The sequence below is a fragment of the Colossoma macropomum genome, unplaced genomic scaffold, assembly GCF_904425465.1.
Source record: "Colossoma macropomum unplaced genomic scaffold, Colossoma_macropomum, whole genome shotgun sequence".
In the NCBI taxonomy this organism is placed as follows: domain Eukaryota; kingdom Metazoa; phylum Chordata; class Actinopteri; order Characiformes; family Serrasalmidae; genus Colossoma; species Colossoma macropomum.
This window is the reverse complement of record NW_023494787.1, coordinates 12,769,016-12,789,519: the sequence shown is the minus strand read 5'-3', so window position 1 is coordinate 12,789,519 and position 20,504 is coordinate 12,769,016. Positions and strand designations below refer to the sequence as shown.

Sequence of the window (20,504 nt, the reverse complement as noted above, 5' to 3'; positions counted from 1 at the left end):
TGGGTTAAGGTCTCTGATAACAGAATTAGTGCTGCTCGGCTAGACCGAATTTATGTGTCTACACATCTTGGCAGTAGAATCACTGAGGCTGTCATTTCTCCTGTGGGGTTTTCTGATCACCACTTGGTTTCTATCACGGTGAGCTTGTCACGCATTTCTAGTGCACCTTCATATTGGCATTTTAATGTGAAGCTGTTGCATGATGCAGTTTTTTGTGCAAGGTTCATGTGCTTTTGGGAACAGTGGAAGACCAAAAAAGTTGATTTCGAAAATTTGAGACAGTGGTGGGAAATGGGCAAGGCACAGATAAGAATGTTTTGTCAACAGTATACAGCCAATTCAAGTACAAGAGCAAGACTGACTGTCCAGGCCCTCGAGAGGGAGATACGCTCTCTGGAGCTTGGACTGACTGCTACTCATGACCCTGTTATGTTGGGAAAGTTGCAGCAGAAGAGGAAGGAGCTCAGTGTCTACTTGAATGAGAGGGTGAAGGGGGCCTTGGTGAGATCCCGTTTTACTACACTCGCAGACATGGACGCTCCAAGTGCCTTCTTCTTCAATCTGGAACGTTCAGTAGCACAGCACAAGCAGATGGTCTGTCTTCGCCTTCCGGATGGACGAGTGTCTACTGATGTCACAGACATGCGTAAACATGCAGTGGATTTTTATTCTGCTCTTTACACTGCAGAACTCTGTGACTCTGACTGTGTTGCGCAGCTTCTTCAAGGACTCCCACAACTGGACTCTGAATCCAGAGATGAGCTAGACTCTCATCTGACTCTGCAAGACCTCACTGCTGCGGTTGGACAGCTCAACACAGGACGGTCTCCAGGCATTGATGGCCTGCCCTCTGACTTTTATAAGCATTTCTGGGACTGTATTGGGGGAGATTTTTATGAAGTAATCTGTGAATGCATCAGGGAAGGGGTTTTACCTGGTTCATGTCAGCGTGCTGTGTTGTCTTTGTTGCCAAAAAAGGGGGACCTCTCTCTTTTAAAGAATTGGAGACCAGTTGCTCTTTTAACCACTGATTATAAAATCCTTTCCAAATGTTTAGCCAATAGGCTCAAAAATTACTTGTCTTTGGTAGTGCATAGGGACCAGTCTTACTGCATTCCTGATAGATCGATAATGGACAACCTGTTCCTTGTGCGAGATGTATTGGATTGCTGTAAGGGTTCTGATAAGAGTGTTGGGCTGGTTTCTCTTGATCAAGAGAAAGCCTTTGACCGTGTTGATCACCAGTACCTTTTTAATGTGCTTAAGGCTTTTGGCATTGGGGATGGTTTTTTAAGTTTGGTGCGTTTACTGTATTCTGGTGCTGCATGTTTGGTTAAGGTGGGGGGTGGGTTGAGCAGACCAATCCCAGTCACAAGAGGAATTAGGCAAGGCTGTCCTTTATCAGGTCAGCTATACAGTCTAGCTATTGAACCGCTGCTCATCTGTCTGAGGAGGAGATTAGCTGGCTTTCAAGCTGCACAGGGATTTAGGGGTCCAGGGGCAGCACTATCTGCCTATGCTGATGATGTAACGGTTTTTATCAAAAACAGTCAAGATGTTCAGGTTTTAGTTGAGTCCCTCAACTTGTATGAAAAGGCTTCTTCTGCCAAAGTTAACTGGGAAAAGAGTGAGGCTCTTTGGGTAGGCCAGGAACAGATGGAAAGGCTACCACGTCTGCCTGGGACTTTGAAGTGGGGCAGAGAGGGGTTGAAAATTTTGGGTGTCTTCCTGGGGACAGATGACTTTCAGAAGAAGAACTGGGAGGGTATAGTGGAGAGAGTGTGCACCAAATTGTCTCAATGGAAATGGTTGCTACCCCGGTTGTCCTACAGGGGGAGGGTGTTGGTGGCAAATAACTTGGTCGCCTCCACCCTGTGGCACAGATTCAGTGTTTTACAGCCACCTGCAGGACTGGTACAGGAGGTGCAGAGGATGTTGGTGACTTTTTTCTGGTCAGGACAACACTGGGTTCGATCAGCTGTCCTATACCTGCCAGTACAAGAGGGAGGACAAGGTCTGGTGGATATCAGGTCCAGGATCATGGCCTTTCGTCTGCAAGCTGCCCAACGACTACTGTTCCATGGAGCAATTGCTTGGAAGAATACTGCCACTGTCCTTTTGAGACGAGCTGGGGGAATGGGGTTTGATAAACAGCTGTTCCTTATGACAGCGCCAGAGGCTGTGTTGGCAGGACTTACACCTTTTTATAGATCGATGGTGGAAGCATGGAAGGTGTTTTCTGCCTCAAGGACTACTGATACGCCTGTTGGTATGTGGTTGTTTGAGGAGCCATTGTTCTTTAACCCCTTTTTACCATCAGCTCTTTCATCTTCAGCAGTATTGCGCTCTCGTTTGGTGGCTGCAGGATACACAAAGCTGGGCCACCTTATGAGTACTGGAACAGCGGCTGTGAGTGAGAGGACGGGGATCAGGTCCGGTCGTCTGCTGAATCAGGTGATGGCAGAGGTGCAGAGGTCACTGCCAGCTGACTACCTGAGCTTCCTGAATGACCCATCTGTCATCGCCCAGTGGAGGGAAGGATGTCAGTATGATTTTCCTGAACTGACTGTTAGCCCTGCTGTGGAGTGGACTGAGGACGAGAGGTGTCTCCTTTCCTTCACCACTCCAGTACTAGGCACCTTCTCTTTGGTTGGAAAGAAGACACTGTACTTGGTATGTGTGAAGGTGTCCCAGGCACGCTTTCTGGATGGAGTTTTATCGACAAGGTGGTCTGAGTTGTTTGGCACTGACTCCTCCCCGAAAGGCTGCTGGCGGGTTCTGTATAAGCGTCCGATTGATAAACGGACAGCTGACCTCCAGTGGAGGATTGTACATGGAGCCATAGCTACAAACAGACATCGGGTGCATCTCGATCCAAATATTGGGGAGGGCTGCCTCTTTTGCTCACAAATTGAGTCTCTCTTTCACTTGTTTGTGCAGTGCGCTCGGTTGGGTGATTTGTTCTCCTTGTTGACCAAATGGTTCTCGTCGTTGGGTGAGGCTTTCTCCTTTCAGCTTTTTATTTTTGGGCCCAAATACACAGTAAGGAGGAAAAATGTCCTAGTTTTACTAAACTTTTTATCTGGTACAGCAAAGCTAGCAATCTGGAAGACAAGAAAGAACCAGATGCTGGGTCAGGGAGCGGTGGACGTGGTGGCTGTGTTCCTGGGGTTGGTGGCTGCACAGCTGAGAATGGAGCATGCTTACTATAATTTGGTGGGGAAGTTGCCAGAGTTTGTGAGCATTTGGGGCATTAATGAAGTCCTATGCACAGTCGATGATGTTGGCAATCTACGGTTGATGTTTTGATTGTGGGTGTTGTTTTAAATTTATGTTGCAGTTCATTTTTATTTTTTTCATTTTTTTCTAACACACGAAAAATTTTGAGCAATAACCTTGGTGTCTTCGTAGGTTTTTGATTGTCTCAATAAAAGGGCTTTTAAAATTCAAAATTCTCTCTATGTCTCTCTCTCTCTCTCTCTCTCTCTCTCTCTCTCTCTCTCTCTCTATGTCTCTCTCTCTCTCTCTCTCTCTCTCTAACTCTTCCTTACTGTATCTTACTGTTTTCTCCCTCTCTTTTTCTCTTTTCCTCGTTTTCCTGTCTCTCTCTCTCTCTCTCTTATTCCTGTTTATTTCTCTCTTTCGCTCTCTCCTTCTGTCTTGTCTCCTGTCACACTCTATCATTCCCTCTCACTCTTCCTTTCGCTCTTCCTCTCTCTCTTTCATTTTCTCTTTTTTCTTTTCTCAGTTTTTCTCTTCCTTTCTCCCTTTCTGCATCTCTCCTTTTGAGTCTCTCTCTCTTTCTTTTTCTCTCTCACACACCCCACACGCTTCTGCTCTCTTCTTCTTCTTCTTTTTCTTCCTCAGTCACCCTCTTTCTGTCCCTCTCTCTCACTCCATTCTCTCACTTTCTCTCTTTCTCTTTTTCCTGTCTCTCTCTTATTACCCTGTTTATTTCTCTCTCTCTTTCTCTCTCTCCTTCCATTTTCCTTAGTCTCTTGTCACATTTTTCTCATTTTCTCTCTGTCCTGTTTGCTCTTCCTCTCTTTCGTCCCCTATCTTTCTCTCTTATCCTCTCTCTTGCTTTCTTTTTCTTTTTTCTGTTCTCCATTCTTCTATTCCTTCTATCCTTTTCTCCCTTTCTGCATCTCTCCTTTTCAGTTTCTTTCACACTCTTCTCCTTCTCCTTCTTTCTCACTTTTTCTCACTCTCACACACCCCACATACTCCTTTTCTCTGTTCTTTCTCTTCTTCAGTAACACTCTCTCTGTCTTTCTCTCATGCTCTGTTCTCTCTTTATCTTATTCCCTTCTCTCTCTCATACCTGCTGCTTTCCCGCTCTCCCTCTCTTTCCTTATCTCTCTCTTCCTCTCTCTTTCTCTCCCTATCTCTTTCTCCATCTCTCTCTCTGCTCCAAGTTCAAGTTCAATAGTGCTTTATTGGCATGAATGTAATGAAATACACTGTTGCCAAAGCAGTTAATAAGAAACACATAAAAATAAGAAAAAGATGATATAATAGATTATAATAGAACACTAGAAAATAAGTTATTTACAGGGTTATTACTAATCAAAGAAAAAGAAAAGGAAAATAAAAGAGTCAAGACAAATTTCATAAATATATAATAATCAATAAGAAACTATCAGTTTCTCACTGGTTGTCCCTCAGGTTGTGACAGGCGGTCACGTATCTGGCTGCGTGTGTGATCAGCTCGCTCTTCTCTCCCAACACGTACGGCAGTTTCTCAGAGTCACTGCAGAGCTGAAACTCAGGACAGACGCTGCTCACCTTCCCATAGAACTCCTTTCTAATGGAGTCGTATCTAGAGCAGCTCTGTGAGGAAGTGCAGCTCCGTCTCCACCACTGAGAGCTCACAGTGAGAGCACAGCCTGGCCTCTCTGGGTAACCAGGTCTGTCTGTGCCGGCCAGTTTCGATGGCCAGGCTGTGCTCACTGAGTCTGTGCATGGTCAGGCTCTCAGGAAAGTCACGTCCAGATCGGTTATGGCGTAGTCCACCGTACTGCTGCCTAGAGCTGAGCTGTAGGTGAGCTGACCGAAGGAGTCCCCTCGCGGCCGTCCGTTTACGATGTACAGACCCAGGCTTCGACAGAGCTGCAGTAGGTTCTTCCCATGTGCGTTTACTGACTTGTCACAGTTTTCTCTGGGGGAGTATGAGGGAAAATTAATATTGTCTCCTGTTATAAAGTGATCACCTTGAGTGCTGATAAAGTCTGGTTGGTCTCCTGTTCTTGCGTTTAGGTCCCCACAGATAATTACATGGCCTTGGTTTTGGAAATGGCTGATTTCATTTTCCAGGTTTGGGAAGGTCTCTTCGTTGAAATAGGGGGATTCTAATGGAGGGATATATATTGCACAAAGGAATAAATTTTGAGGTGTTGGGGTTAATTGCTTACTAATTTTTAACCACAAATTATTTTGTCCTTGTTTTATTGTTTCAATAGAATTGGTTAGTTCTGATTTAAACCATACGAGCATCCCCCCTGAGTTTCTACCCTGAGTCACTCCTTTTGACTTGGTGGAGGGGACCACTAACTCCCTGTAGCCTGGGGGACAACCAGTGGGTTCGTCTGCTCTACACCATGTTTCCTGCAAAATTAATATATCAACATTTCTTACTTCCTTCAATAAATCAGGGTTTCTACTTTTTAAACCAAATAAAGAGGATTTTAAACCTTGAATATTCCATATAGAAATGCGAAAAGATTTCATTCTGTATTTTTTTTAAACAAACAGTGTGTGTTTATGTCCTTTACCTATATGGTAATGTGATTCTTACCACAGACCATGTCCCATTAGACAAGTGCAGATTTGGCTGAGCATCTGCTGTATGTCTCTGAGCTCAGAGTTATTAGGGTTTGCTGGTCCACTGACAGCCTGAGCGTAGGTCAGTGCTCCTGGCCCGGTCTGGAGTTGTTGGGGAGGTGGATCTGGGCCCTGGGGCAGCGGTGCAGTGTGTGTTCCTGCCATAGGTGCTGGTGCTGGCGGGAGGCTAGGGTTGCTACGGTGCCTCGTCTGCCTGGCTGGCTGTTCTGGATAGTGAGGGGCGTGGTGTCGAGGTCTCAGACGGAGGGCTTGTGGAGTTGCTCCATCGTCAGGTCTTGGGGTGTGTCTTGATGGCCGTGTGTTTGGGTTTCGTCCAGCTTTGCGCTGGAGTGTGGTGACATTGCGGGTCAGTGTGACGTCTTTCAATGTTTTAGCAAACACAGGGACTAACTCTTTGAATAGGTGGACGTGGTCATAGAGGCAGGCTGTATCCAGAGTCGGGTGGTGGGCGAGGTGGGTGTTTGGTCTGAGGGCACACTCTCTGGAGATGCTGGCGTTGATTTTTCTGAATTGTGTACGGATGAAAGTCTTTGCGAGGCAGCAGGGTGGAGATGATGATCTTCGAATTAGGGAAGGTGTTGCTGGCCTTCTCTATCACTGCCCTCGGGGATACGGCCACTCTCTCTTGCTGAGCTCTGAGGTCATTTGTCCCTGTGTGTATTATGATGTGGCTTGGTGACCCCAGTGTTGCCTCTTTAAAGGTAATTCTGAGGTTGAAGGTGGAGGCTGAAGCTGGGAGGGCGGGTTAGTCTGGGTGGAGGTATCTGCTGTTAGAGGACTCTGTTGCTGATTGGAGGAGAGTAGCTGTTCTCTCAGACTCTGCTCTGTGCTGTCTCTCTGTTTCAGCTCCTCTCTCAGTGCAGCCATCTCCTTCCTGTAGCTGTTCCTGTCCTTCTCCCTGTCCTTCTGTAGTTCTCTGACCTCTTTCAGTTCAGCCAGCTCTTTTCTGTAGGTGTCTCTCTCGTGCTTCAGCTCTTTGTCCTGTTCCTGTTTGAGGACCATTTCCCGAAGGTGTACAAGCTCTACCTCCAGTTGTGTGAAGTGCTCCTTTATCAGGGTAATGGAGGTGTAGAGTGAAGGGTCTTGGTCCTGCTCAGTGTCCTGCTCCTGAGCTGAGGGCTCTGCTGTGCTGCTGTGTGTTGAGGCACATTCAGTGTCTTCCCCCTGTGGAGTGTTTTCACTGGATCGCTCCTTCTCAGCGGTTTCTCTGAGCTTATTAAACGACTCCTGGAACTCACCCAGGTTTCCCTGGACCATGAGGGTCCCGTTTTTGTAGATGTTGACTGTGGTCATGATTGTCTCCGTGTCGTTAGGGTCTTTTATTTTGATTTTCCATCCATTACAGATGCCCTCTTTTTTCACAGAGGGGTAGTGAGAAATCAAGGCTTTGTGCCATGAGCTTGGGCGGTCAGAGTAAAAGATGAGGTTGCTGACCTCCCCAGTCTTATACAGGTCTGCAAACAGATTTCCTGGCTTCTCTTTCAGGAGTTTGTGTTTAAACTGTTTCCTGGCAGTGTCGCTCTTTAGGTCAGGAGGGTAAGTGACCGTGCAGAACTGCACTGGACTGCAGAGCGAGGCCACGCCCTCTTCAGGGCAGCAGGGGTTGAACGAGGCTCCTTCTGATTGGCTCATTCTGAGAGCTCATTTGCATGTAGCTGTCTCGGAACATTGGGGAGACTTTTCAAAAGTCAACGATCAACTGACACTTTAGCTTTAGCCTTTAGCTTAGCCTTAGCTTTTATTGTCAAAGTCACTTAAAATATTAGTAAGATGTTAAATAATAATAATGAAATAGATGTTTATTTTGTCCTCCACTGTAAAATAATGTGACTCACAGAGCTGCTGCTGCTGTTGGTGAACAGTGCTGGAACAGTTGTAGTTGTGCTGCGGCTCTGCCCGAATGTGATCCTCTCCTGTAGTTTTGAGCTGATCTCCTCTAATATCTCACAGATATTCTCTTTTTTTGTCTTGTTTTTTGTAGTTTTGTTCTTAGTGTATCCTGATGTAGTGTTTTCTATGATTATTTCAACTTTTCTCTCATTTCAAAACAGAAAACAACACAAAAAACTGGGAGCTCACACAAACATGACTGAACTCTTTGGAATCTCTCTCTCCCTCTCTCTTTCTCTTTCTCTCTATCTCTGCCCCATCTCTCTCTCTTTCTCGCTCTCTCCTCATCTCTCTCTCTTTTTTCTCTCCCTATCTCTCTTTCTTTCTCTCTTTCCCCCATCTCTCTCCCTGTCGCTTCCTATCTCTCTCTGTTTCTCTCTCTCCCTCACTCTTTCTCTATACCTATCTCTTTCTTCCTCTCCCTCTCTCTCCCTCCCTCTCTCCCTGTCTCTCCCTCTCTCTCTCTGCCCCATCTCTCTCTCTTTTTTCTCTCCCTATCACTCCCTCTCTCTCTGCCCCATCTCCCTCTCTCCCTTTCCACATCTCTCTCTCTTTCTTTCTCTCTCTCTCTCCCTATCTCTCTCTCTCCTCATCTCTCTCTCTCTCTCCTCATCTCTCTCTCTCTCTGTATTGATTCCTGGTGTGATGCTGTATTAAATGAAGTCTGTCTCACAGCCGAGCGCTTCATAAACACGAGTGCGGTGTGAGTGTGAAATATTTGATTTGTTTGCAGTGTTTTGGTGTTGAGTGTGAGCCGCTCTCACAGTACGCATCAAACTCAGCATCCCAGTAAGACTTGATAAATGAATACATTTGCAAACCTACCCCACACCCGCTCATCTCTCTCTCTCTCTCTCTCTCTCTCTCTCTCTCTCTGTTTCAGTGTGACTCCGGTGAGGCCACCAAGCTGCTGTATGACCTGCTCTACACTGAGCCCATAAAGATCGTGCTGATGCCGGGATGCAGCTCCGTCTCCACGCTGGTGGCTGAGGCGGCTCGCATGTGGAACCTCATAGTGGTGCGTGTTTCAGTGTTTATCCGCCTTCAGGGTTCATTTTCAGGTCGATGCACTCAGTACAGAGCAGGAATGTCAGACTCAGGTGCTGAGGGATGACCGCTTGGTAGAGATTAGTGCTTTTCCTCTGCTATACGGTGACCAGACACGGATTTATTGGGCTGTCAAATCCGTCTTACAGCAGTCTGTGAGGTGTTTTTGTGGAGGTGAGGGTGGGGGGTTGTTGTGGCTGTTGTGGGAGGGTTAATCTATTTGTCTGTTAATCTAGCATTCACATAACATTCCTCTTATCATTAACGTTAATGGAACGAGAGGCAGCTGCTGTCTGGGTTGTTTTCCTGTTTACAGCAGTAACCTTGTCAAAAACACACTAACAATAACCCTGTTAGTCAGTTATTAATCTGAATGTTCAGAATTCAGAAAGAACTCTAAATTATCCTTAACGACTGTGAATCATTTAGTATCTATGTCCCTTCAAGGGTTTTTAGTAAAGAAAATGGTTCTATGTAGAACCATGAACACTCAAAGAACCCTTTGCATGATTAAAGGGTTCTTTGCATCGTGAAAAGGGTTCTTCAGACTGATGGAGAATGTGCTATAGATGGTTCTACTGTTACAATGTCAGGCTTGTTACAGTAGAAGGATCCTTTTTGGTGCTTTATAGATCCCTTTTCAAAAATGTTCCATCTACATCATGTTCCCTATCAATCTGAAGAACATTTTCTCGATACAAAGAACTCTTTAAACATGCAAAGGGTTCTTTGAGTGTACATGGTGATGTATTGAACCGTTTTCTTTATTAAAGAACCTTTATAAAAAAGGTTTCTACAAAGCACCAAAAGTGGTTCTTCTATTTTTATGATGTCAGGCTTGTTACAATAGAAGAAGCCGTTTTCTTGCTATATAGAACCCTTTTCAAAAGGGTTCTATACAAAACCATCTACAGCACATTCTCCATTAATCTAAACCCTTTAATGATGCAGAAGGTTCTTTATGTGTTCATGGTTCTATATAGAACCGTTTTCTTTACTAAAAAAACAACATGAAAAGGGTTATATATAGCACCAAAAAGGGTTCTGCAAATGTTATGATGTTATGATGCCAGGCTTGTTTGGTGCTGTATAGAACCCTTTTCAAAAAGGTTCTGTATAGAACCATATACACCACATTCTCCATCAGTCTGAAGAAACCTTTCACAATGTAAAGAACCCTTTAATCATGCAAAGGGTTCTTTGCGTGTTCACGGTTCTATATAGAACCATTTTCCTTACTAAAGAACCTTTTTGAAAAGGGCTCTGTATAGCACCAAAAAGGGTTCTTCTACTGTTACAATGTCAGGCTTGTTACAGTGGAAGAACCCTTTTACTTACTATATAGAACCCTTTTCAAAAAGGTTCTGTATAGAACCATTTACAGCACATTCTTTTCAAAGGAGTTCTATCTAGAACCATCTACAGCACATTCTCCATCAATCTGAAGAATGCTTTCATGAAGCAAAGAACTCTTTAATCATGCGAAGGGTTCTTTGAGTGTTTTCTTTACTAAGAACCTGTGAAGAACCATCTTTTGTGTACTATAGTACACACTTATGAATAAGGGTGTACTGTGAATTATTCAGTAACTGCTGTGATTAATGATAAAATACTATAATTATTTAAATTGATTCAGTTTGTCCTCTAAACGATTCAGCAACTGTTGTGAATCATAAAGTAACTACTATAAATGATTCAGTTGCTACTATTAAACTAAAATGCTCATAGGTAAGTTATGTGGTTATTAAGGTGAGGAACTGAAATGGTCCACATACAAACCCCTTTATGTTGTTGATGTAGTATAATGTACAATTGAAGGTTTTATTGGTCACAATTTATTATTTTTTAATTCTGGAAGCTCTCAGCCAATATGCTGTGTCTCAGAGTTCTCAAAACCCAGTTCTTCAGGTTGGGCAACTCTAGACATTCTGGTTTGCCTAAGACATACTCTATATGGACAAAAGTATTGGGACACCTGCACATTACACCCACAAGAGCTTTTATGAGTCCCATTCTAAATCCATAGGCATGAATATGGAGTTGGTCCCCCTTTGCAGCAGATTTTTGCCCATTTATCCAGAAGAGCATTTGTGAGGTCAGACACTGATGTTGGACGAGAGGGCCTGGCTTGCTGTCTCCATTCTTGTTCATCTAGAGGTGTTTGATGGGGTTGTGGTCAGGGCTCTGTGTGGGCCAGTCAGGTTCTTCCCCAAACTGTCCCCACAAAGTTGGAAGCATAGAATTGTCCAAAATGTCGTGTTTCCCTTCACTAAGGGTTCACTAACCCCTTCACTTCCCTAAGGGTTCTAGGCCAACCCCTGAAAATCAACCCCGTATCATTACCCTCCTCCACCAAACTTTACAGTTGGCACAATGCAGTCAGGCAGGGAACGTTCTCTTGGCATTCGCCGAACCCTGACTCGCCTTCAGACTGACAGATAGAGAAGCGTGACTTGTCACTCCACAGAATGCATTTCCACTGCTTCAGAGTCCAGTGACAGTGTGCTTTACACGACTTTTGTCTATGTAGTGTATATTTACAAATTATGCAAATATGTCCTGATTACAACAACTTACTTTATTAAGTCAACCTAATGTTAAAGTAGCATCCATCATCTTCCTTATCAACAATACTCTCTTATTGAAGGCACTGCTGTGGCTCCTAAACATTTTAGAGAACTATCTCTACCTGATTATGATTACCATGCTTGGAATATCAGTATCTCAGGAAGGGGGTCAGAGAACAGGGAGACAGTACTGTCCTAGGAATATCCAGTAACAGTGAACTGGACAGCCAGGCAAGTGAAGGTGAAAAACAAGGTAAACTCTATGGACAAAGACAGAAGTATAAACACAGGAAGCCAAGGAGCTAAGAGGAACAGGACTAGGAACGGCTTAGAATTAGAAAAGAATACTTTATTAAAAAACAAAACAGTGAAATAATTACAGCCTACATTACATAAACACAAACATAACTAGATATAGCTGAAACGTGAAACAGTAGGGGCTAATTTGTAACAGTGGAGGAGCCATTGTTACAAATCAGACACAGGTGATTATAATAATGAGCAGAAGGAACCAGAGTAGATCCAGGATGAGGTGGGGACTTAATGAGGTTTCCATGACAGTGCAATTATATTTAGTGGGCAGTGTAAATATAGAATTACCATCAGCATTTATTGCATATGAAGTTGACCTGTGGTCCATGTGATATTTTTACAACGTCAACCTCATCTGGTGCGCAAAGGGCTTTTGTCATTAATTGATGTCATCTTTAATAGCTAATGATCTGCCTGAGGTTGCACTTTGAATGTTTGCAGTTGTCCATCTCAAGGATTTGTTTTCAGGGCAAAGTCATTGAAATCCTTGTTGTTTTCCCAGCTAGAAAAACCAACATAGACCAGCATATGTTGTGTTTTGGATGCTGGTGTTCTGGTCAAACAGCTTGACTGTGCTGGATGACCAGCTAAATCAGCACCAGAACAGTATAAACTAGTATAAACCAGCTTAGACCAGCATGGAATTGCTGGTCTATGCTGTTTTTTTGAGCCTACATCTTTAATGATTGTTGCAGAGTTACTGTGCAAAATGAAACTTTTCTATTGCGACAGACCTTCAGGCTTGATAGTACATTTATTTAGCACCTATCAGTTAAGGCTAGTGTAGCTAACTAGGCTAACTTAACGTTTTATAGCTGAGGCTAAAGCTTCAGCCTGGAGACTGTCAAGGACTTCATATGTTAAGAGACATGTTACCATGTCATGAGTTTTATAATTTGCTTTTATTTGAAATCGTAAAGTTGCACTATGTAAGATTTGGGGATTTGGAGACCTCTCTGGTGGAAATGTAATTACATGCAATGTGCAGAACACCATTTTGTAATGTCGGTCGTGACCCCTTTCCCGAGCAAATGAATCTGATGATTGTGAGCTCATTAAAAGAGAATTCAAAGACAATGGTTCTATGTAGAACTGTGAACACTCAAAGAACCCTTTACATGATTAAAGGATTCTTTGCATGGTGAAAAGTTTCTTCAGATTGATAGAGACTGTGCTGTAGATGGTTCTACATAGAATCTTTTTGAAAAGGGTTCTACATACCACCAAAAAGGGTTCTTCTATTTTCATGATGTCAGGCTTGTTACAATAGAAGAACCCTTTTTCTTGGTATATAGAACCCTTTTCAAAAGGATTCTATATAGAACCGCACAATCTCCATCATTGTGAAGAATCCTTTAATGATGCAAAGAACTCTTTAATCATGCAAAGGGTTCTTTGAGTGTTCACGGTTTTATGTAGAACCATTTTCTTTACTAAGGAACCCTTGAAGAACCATAATTTTAAATGTGTACTGTGAATTATTCAGTATCTACTGTGATTAATGATGAAATACTGTAATTATTCAAAATGATTCAGTGTGTACTCGAAATGATTCAGCAACTGTTATGAATCATAAAGTAACTACTATAAATGATTCAATTCCCACTATAAAACTAAAACTCTTATAGGTAAGTTATCTAGTTATTAAAGTAAGGAACTTAAGTGGCCCACATACAAACCCTTTCATGTTGTTAATGCATTGCGATGTACAATTCAATGGAGAGAATTCATAGGAAGTCTTCAGAGGATGTGAGATCACTATCCATCATCATCATATCTTCATCAGGTTATTGTTGATTTGCATTTGAGACCTAAATCGAGCTGGACCTTCTTTTTTGGCCTGTGTGTGTGATGTTAGTACATAAAGATGTTTGACATGGTCTGAAAAACTCCCGCAAAATCCGACATGACGGCCTCGACTGTTAAATTATTATTTCCAGGATGATGGACACCATATTTTATCATGTTTTTATCCCCTGACTCAGTAATGCTACTTTCAGTTTTAACAAAAAATCATACATAGTGCAGCTTCAAGTGATTTTTTTAATATTAATTTAATAATAATTCAGTAAAAAAAAATGTTTTTGACCTGATTCCTTGGGCTTGACAAGCACATATCCCGAGTACCAAAACGCCCATATGCCTGAACTTGCGGAACACTGATTTATGGGATAGAAAAGCAGTGGAGTCTCCAGAGGCTTCTGTCAGTGTTATCTGGAGATCCTGAGGGGCAGATTATCTCCCTTATCTAGTCCTGTTGGCGAAGGAGTGTAATGGAGCCATCCTGCACCTATCTGCTGTCACATAAGCATCACATAAGCCTTCAAAACTCCTTTGAGTTTTGGGTCACAGTCGCGGTATCTCCTCAGCCGCTGGGCCTACGCTCACTTCAAACGTCCCGAGCCATGATTAAAAACGTTACCTTTAACCACCCTCAAGCCAGAAACTGAAGTTCGGGCCAGCGCTTTGTAGGACTGTCGCTCCCTACCCTTTACCGTCTGCCTGTAAAGTGCAGAGCCACTGCTTTTCTTTGCGCTGAAAATCAGTCTCTCCATTTTTCATGTTCAGCTCTATTTTTATATCTCCCCCCACCACCACTATCACCACCACAGATGAGTTTTGACCCACATATCCCTCTACTAGCCTTGAAAGTGCTCGAGTTTGAACACCTTGGCTAAACCCATCACTCACTGAAATGACTGAGGAGGAACCAACAAACTCAGAAATGATAAGATATGATCAAATGAGATCACGTAGTGCCTCTGCGGCTCGGCTTTAATTAGAAACGGGTAATCTCACACTTCATTTCTTTCCTGTTTACGTTTTCTCCTCCTCCTCGTTTCACATGCCTCCCTTATCTCCTTTCCCAGAGTTTTGCCGTGGTTGGTGGAGCGGAGCCTGCAGTGTACTCACAGCTCGTTTTCAGGCTGATGGAAATGTGACCTTGTGTGTTTGGCTCTCTCTGTGTTGCTCTGCTTGTTCTGCAGCTGTCGTACGGCTCCAGCTCTCCTGCTCTGTCCAACCGCCAGCGCTTCCCCACCTTCTTCCGCACGCACCCCTCGGCCACCCTGCACAACCCCACCCGCGTCCAGCTCTTCCAGAAGTGGAATTGGACCAAGATCGCCACCATCCAGCAGACCACAGAGGTCTTCACTTCAGTGAGTCTTCTCTTTGCTTGTTTGCGTAGCACAGGGGTTAGAAACCCACAGCTCCTGATCTATTGATGATAAATGATGAAGTGGTGAAGCGTGTACCACTGTACAAAACTCAGATCACCCTTTATTAAATTTATTTACAGTCAAAGTGACCATTAAGTGCTTTTTAATTATTTTTTAGCATCATAAAAAAGCAATCTTTTTTTTCAGTATTTAGTTTTTCAAAGAAATCTGCAGGGATGTTGTGCCACACCTCCGAAGTTCAGTCTTAGAAGTTGGTTACATTTTCTGCTTCGTGCGATCCAAATAATCCCGAACATTCCAGTGATGTTGAGGTCAGCAGCCAGTTGCACCAGCTGAATGTAAGTTCGATCGTAAGATGGGGTGTAAAGTCAATCCTAAACCTTACATTGAGAGTAGTTAGTTTAAATCTAGCCACACACAGAATTTCGGGTAAACCACAGAAACGTACGCTACATCTTAACTAGTAGAGCGTAAAGTGATCGTAGATCAAAACACTGTCGCACAGAGTGACGTTTTCACTCTGCAGCCAATCAGTAATGCTACCCGACATAAAAGGGAAACATTACACACATGATCTCCATACACAGTGAAATTTCTCTCTTTTCGTGCTACGTTTACTTTGCTTAAGGTGTGTCGGTCATATTAGCTATAATTCGGAAAGACACTGTGTTTTACAATAAAGCGTCCATCACTCTTACGTGTGTTTATTCTCCAATATTCTTCGATATCCGACATATGTTTATTTTTCCGATTTAAATTCTGGTAGCTGGTAAACATAAACATAATGGTATGATCAAACTCAGCTGGTGCAACTGGCTGCTGGACTCTGGAGTGGATGGTCCATTTTTTTGTGAACACCAGTAGCCTTTGTTTGATTTGTACATGTTCTTTTTCGCCTACTTCCTTCTCAATAACTGCTTTCGTCAGATCTGTAGTGAGAGGGGAGCTTGATTTTCTCATCTCTTAATAATGAATGCTTTAAGTGCTGTTTATCTAATGATCAGGTGTTTCAGGTGGTTGTTAGGAGTCACATTTTCTCTTATTTTTTGATCTCCAGTTTTCAAAACTCCTTTTTCACTTGTTTTCCTTTGACTTTCTTCTTCTTGTGCAAGTGGATTATCGTATGTCTAAACTCCTCAGAAACATCTCATGAAAAATGAATAGCTTAAGGGCTGTTTTAGCTGGAAACTAAATAAATGAAGGGTGGTCTCTGAATTTTGTAAAGTATTGGTTGTGTTAGAGCTGAGTGCTAAACTATGTCCTGAAAGAAACCTTTGGATAACTCGGGTAACCCCTTTAAATACATGCTTATTATTCAGTTATTAAGCTTAAGCCGTATAATTTTTGTACCTACTGTGAAACTAAAGTGTAAGTTATATAGTTATGAGAGTGAGGAATTGAATTGTGGGCTCACACACACACCCTTAAGGCCACCACACACTGGACACGTAGTGTTGCATGAACTACACAGGAGGCATCTCAGCCAGAGAGCCGATAAACATCAAGCTCATGGTCATTTTACACTGTCCTCATATAGATTTAATGGATTAAAGCTTTCAGCATCACAACAACCTAACTCTTCACACACTCACTGTTTCCAAGCTAAAAGATACAAGCTGAAGAAAACCAGAGTAGATAGGTTGAAGACTTCGGACTGACTGCCTTTCTAGGTGTACATTTCAAACCCAAGTAGCCTACCGTTGATGTTTGTGGTCTCTGGGTTTAATTTAGTATTAGTATCAGCAGAGGTGTGGACCCGAGTCCGACTCGAGACACAAATTTAATGACTCAAGACTCGACTCAACAAAATCAAAAAAGGCAACTCGACTTTGACTCGCACACCAACAACTCGGACTTGAGCCTCCTGACTCGGAAGGACTCGAGACCCAAAGTGAAAGAAACGTGGAGAGAGTCGGACGGGAATCTACACAGCCTGTTAGTTTTCATGTGAACGGATTCGTTTCCTGCCGTAAATCCAATATACAGCAACGTCATCGAATGTCTGTTGCTGTGTTTACGCTCAGCTTATTTTATTTCAGAAAACAAGTGAAGCATTTGGAGTTCAAGTTCACCTCCATACACTTTAAACAAGCGGAACATCAGCAGCATTAATAAAGCCCAGCTCAGCTTTTAAACTCTTACTGTAGAAACTTCCCGGGGGAACTGACTGTCCTCATGATAGCAAAACAAAAGAAACACAGCTCTCTCTATTTGACAGCTTCTGCAGTTAAAACAAGCGCAATATTCACCACGAGGCTGAAGTTGACTTTGAATTTGCACTTTAAATGGTGCAGCAGTTAAGGTAGAATGGAAGATTCGAATAAGAAGCAGGTGAATAAAAAGTAAATTCAGTTTCATCATTTATCATAATTTTGCTGTCTTTTCTGTAAACTTTGTTCAGATCTCGTTTTGGTTTCTGTTGCCTAAATTCAATTCAGACTGTTTTTAATTTGCTGAGCATGTTTTAATGTTGAGCTAGTTTTTATTTTAGTCATATGCTCCGAATTATTATCCTCAAATATAAAGTTTTTTAAATTAAGTTCAATAGTACCTAGTCATGTGTAGTTGGACTACTCTTGTATGTCATTATGTCTGTCATCTGTGTACCATGGATTTTGAATTTATTTGGAAGGGTAAAAAGAGTAAACAAATAAAAGGCTGCACTACAGTTACCAGCATTTTTGGTGTTCAGTGTTGAAATGACCTTCAACTAGCTGAAAAATGTTGACTAACTTGTGTAGGATTCAAAGATTAGGACTTGGGACTCAACTTGAGACTTGTCTGTCATGACACGAGACTCAAAGCGAGACTCGACTTTCTTGACTCAGGACTTGAATGTCAAGACTTGTCACTTGCAACTTAGTGAATTGTTCCCCCTCTGAGCATCAGTATGAGGAACAAATGAGTGGCACTCTGGCACGTACAGAAATAGACTGAATTCTTGGACACTGCATGATACATCTGGTGTGTGGTAGCCTTTACAGTGTAAGAGGTATAATGAAAAGTGTTTTTCCTAAAAACAATTCTTTTTCCAGCTTTTGTAGTGTTTTATAATGATGTTTTGTGAAATATGTTTCTAAGTAAGAAACAATACAAAAATGGCCAAAATAAAGTGCTTTTCAGCATCAAGAAACACAAAAAACATATTTAGTAACCCCAACAACTAAATATAACACATTTCTTCTGTATTAGCTTTTTTATTTCAGCCTCCACTCTTTTTAAAAGACTTGCTTTCAATTTTTAAAGAAATCTGCTGAGATATTTTTCCGAAGTTCAGTCTGCAATTACAATACAGTGGAAGGATGGACAAACATCTGTGGATTGACCTCGCTTGACCTCCCATAGAGACATATATAAAGAAAGAGCACCTATATAATGATGCAATATTCTACAGTATTCTCTAATACAAGCTAATATTGCCATCAAATTATAAATCCCAGCACATGTAACTGTATAAGTCATCAGGCACAATCTTACTACTCTACATTCATTTAAATCCTCTCCTCCCTCTCAGGTGACTAAAGCTAGTATAGCTGGACTACTATCACACTAATAATAAATGATTTTATACTAAAAAAATAATGTTAAAATGATCCCAAAACCCAAGGATGTGGTGGTGTTGAGCTATTTTTATGCTTGTGGTTGTAGAATGACTTAAACCTTGAGTGCAGTTCTGTGCTGAATTTCACTGTAGAACACATATTTCACAACAAATCATTTTAAAAACTCATTTTAAACTGATATTATTTGCAGAAAGACATCGAACCATTCCTTTAATGTTCTGACTGAACTCAAAGTCCTTTAACCCATTAAAATCCCAGGCTTGTTACATACTAAGACTTATTATTCAGTAACTACAGGGACTTCAGTGCAAACTAATGGAGCTATTCTTGTTTACAGAAGTGTGTAATAAAACTTTGAGCCCTGGCCATTCAAGACATTACGGCCCAGTCCCATTTCACCCCTTGTCCCTACCACTTAGCCCTTCCCCTCCATTTTGCGTGTTCACTTCTAGGGGTGGGGTGTCCTGATTGTTGTTGAGATAGAGGGGTAGGGTGAAGTGTTTAGGCTATAAATGGAGGTTTTTCACACTCCAAACAAAGTGTTATGGGAGAAAAGGAAAAACCAGCAAGATGGCTGCACAAGCGACCAAAGAAACCCTCAAATTTGAGAAATTTTCTCTGTTAAAATTACAACCATTGTATTATCTTAGTTTAATCTCGTTTTAATGCATTATGGTCCTTTTCTTCATAAAAAGCACAAAAAATCACTAGTAGTATCCTAATGTCTCGGTAGGTAGCCAGCTAAATGTCCCATTCCACCTTTAATGGTGCAGCAGTTACATTCTGGTGCTTCAGGCATCAGAACTGCTGCACCATTTAAGGTGAAATGAGAAAATTCAAACAAGAAGCTGGCAAATATCTGACTTCAGCTTCATATCACTGAAGAATTAGGGGTGGGCGATAATAAATAATTGACCCCCTCTTCGAAGGCATATGATGCCCTAAATGTAACTGAAGCCCAGCAGTGAGGAGCTGAACTTTACCCTCCTCTGCTGTCACTGCAGACTGGCAGGGTCACCTACAGAGCAGTGCTGGTAGCTGTTAATGAAGTAATGTTCTTTTTTATTTGAGGGTCCCATTTCGTAGGGAAGATTTCAACCACTACCCCTTTGTAACTCAGTTCCAAGGGGCACGATGAGTCTCGAATACAGGGAGTAGGGGTGAAAATAAGAAACAGGATTGGGCCTAAATGTCAAAAAAGCTGTAAAGGATCAGTCTGAATGAAGCACATGCTTTTGAAATGGCTTTAGAAATGATCCTAAGCGCTCAGCCCTGAGTGGGTTTTGGATCAGTGGGTGGTTTTTGGCTGCTGGAGTGGTTCAGCACCTGGGACTCTTCAGCTGGGTTTGGCTCAGCTCCAGCATCTTCAGCTCCACTGTCATGTGATGGTTTTTTGGCTCCGTCAGGGTAAAAACAACAACAACTCCAAATTAAATCTGCTTCTGTTTCTAATATCCTCTTCCTCTTCTCTCCCTTTATCTCTTTCGGACACATCTATTTTCTCCCTATTATCCCCTCATCTTTCCTCTCCATCTTTCTTATCTGTTACATCTCTTTTCACCTCTCTCGCTCTCTCTCTCTCTCTCCCTGAAATACTGCCTCCCTCTCTCTCTTTCTGTCTCTTTTTCTTCCTGCTTCTCTCTCTCTCTCTCTCTCTCCTTCAAACACTGCCTCCCTCTCTCTCTTTGTCTTTTTGTCCCTGCCTCTCTCTCTCTCTCTCTTTCTCTCTCCCTCAAATACTGCCTCCCTCTCTCTCTTTCTGTCTCTTTTTGTCCCTGCTTCTCTCTCCCTCAAACACTGCCTCCCTCTCCCTCTTTCTGTCTCTTTTTGTCCCTGCTTCTCTCTCTCTCCCTCAAACACTGCCTCCCTCTCCCTCTTTCTGTCTCTTTTTGTCCCTGCTTCTCTCTCTCTCCCTCAAACACTGCCTCCCTCTCCCTCTTTCTGTCTCTTTTTCTTCCTGCTTCTCTCTCTCTCTCTCCTTCAAACACTGCCTCCCTCTCTCTCTCTGTCTTTTTGTCCCTGCCTCTCTCTCTCTCTCTCTCTCTCTCTCTCTCTCTCCCTCTCTCCCTCAAATACTGCCTCCCTCTCTCTCTTTCTGTCTC

At 42.7% G+C, this 20,504-nt stretch overlaps 1 protein-coding gene across 1 annotated transcript in view; it reads left to right on the top strand.

Annotated features, from left to right (window-relative positions):
- gabbr1b (gamma-aminobutyric acid (GABA) B receptor, 1b) overlaps positions 1-20,504 on the top strand; it is a 238,692-nt gene that overhangs the window by 145,887 nt on the left and 72,301 nt on the right. The window contains exons 8-9 of the mRNA XM_036566176.1: positions 8,618-8,752; positions 14,648-14,818. Coding sequence (XP_036422069.1) covers positions 8,618-8,752; positions 14,648-14,818 — 306 coding nt within the window. The remainder of the gene's footprint in view (positions 1-8,617; positions 8,753-14,647; positions 14,819-20,504) is intronic.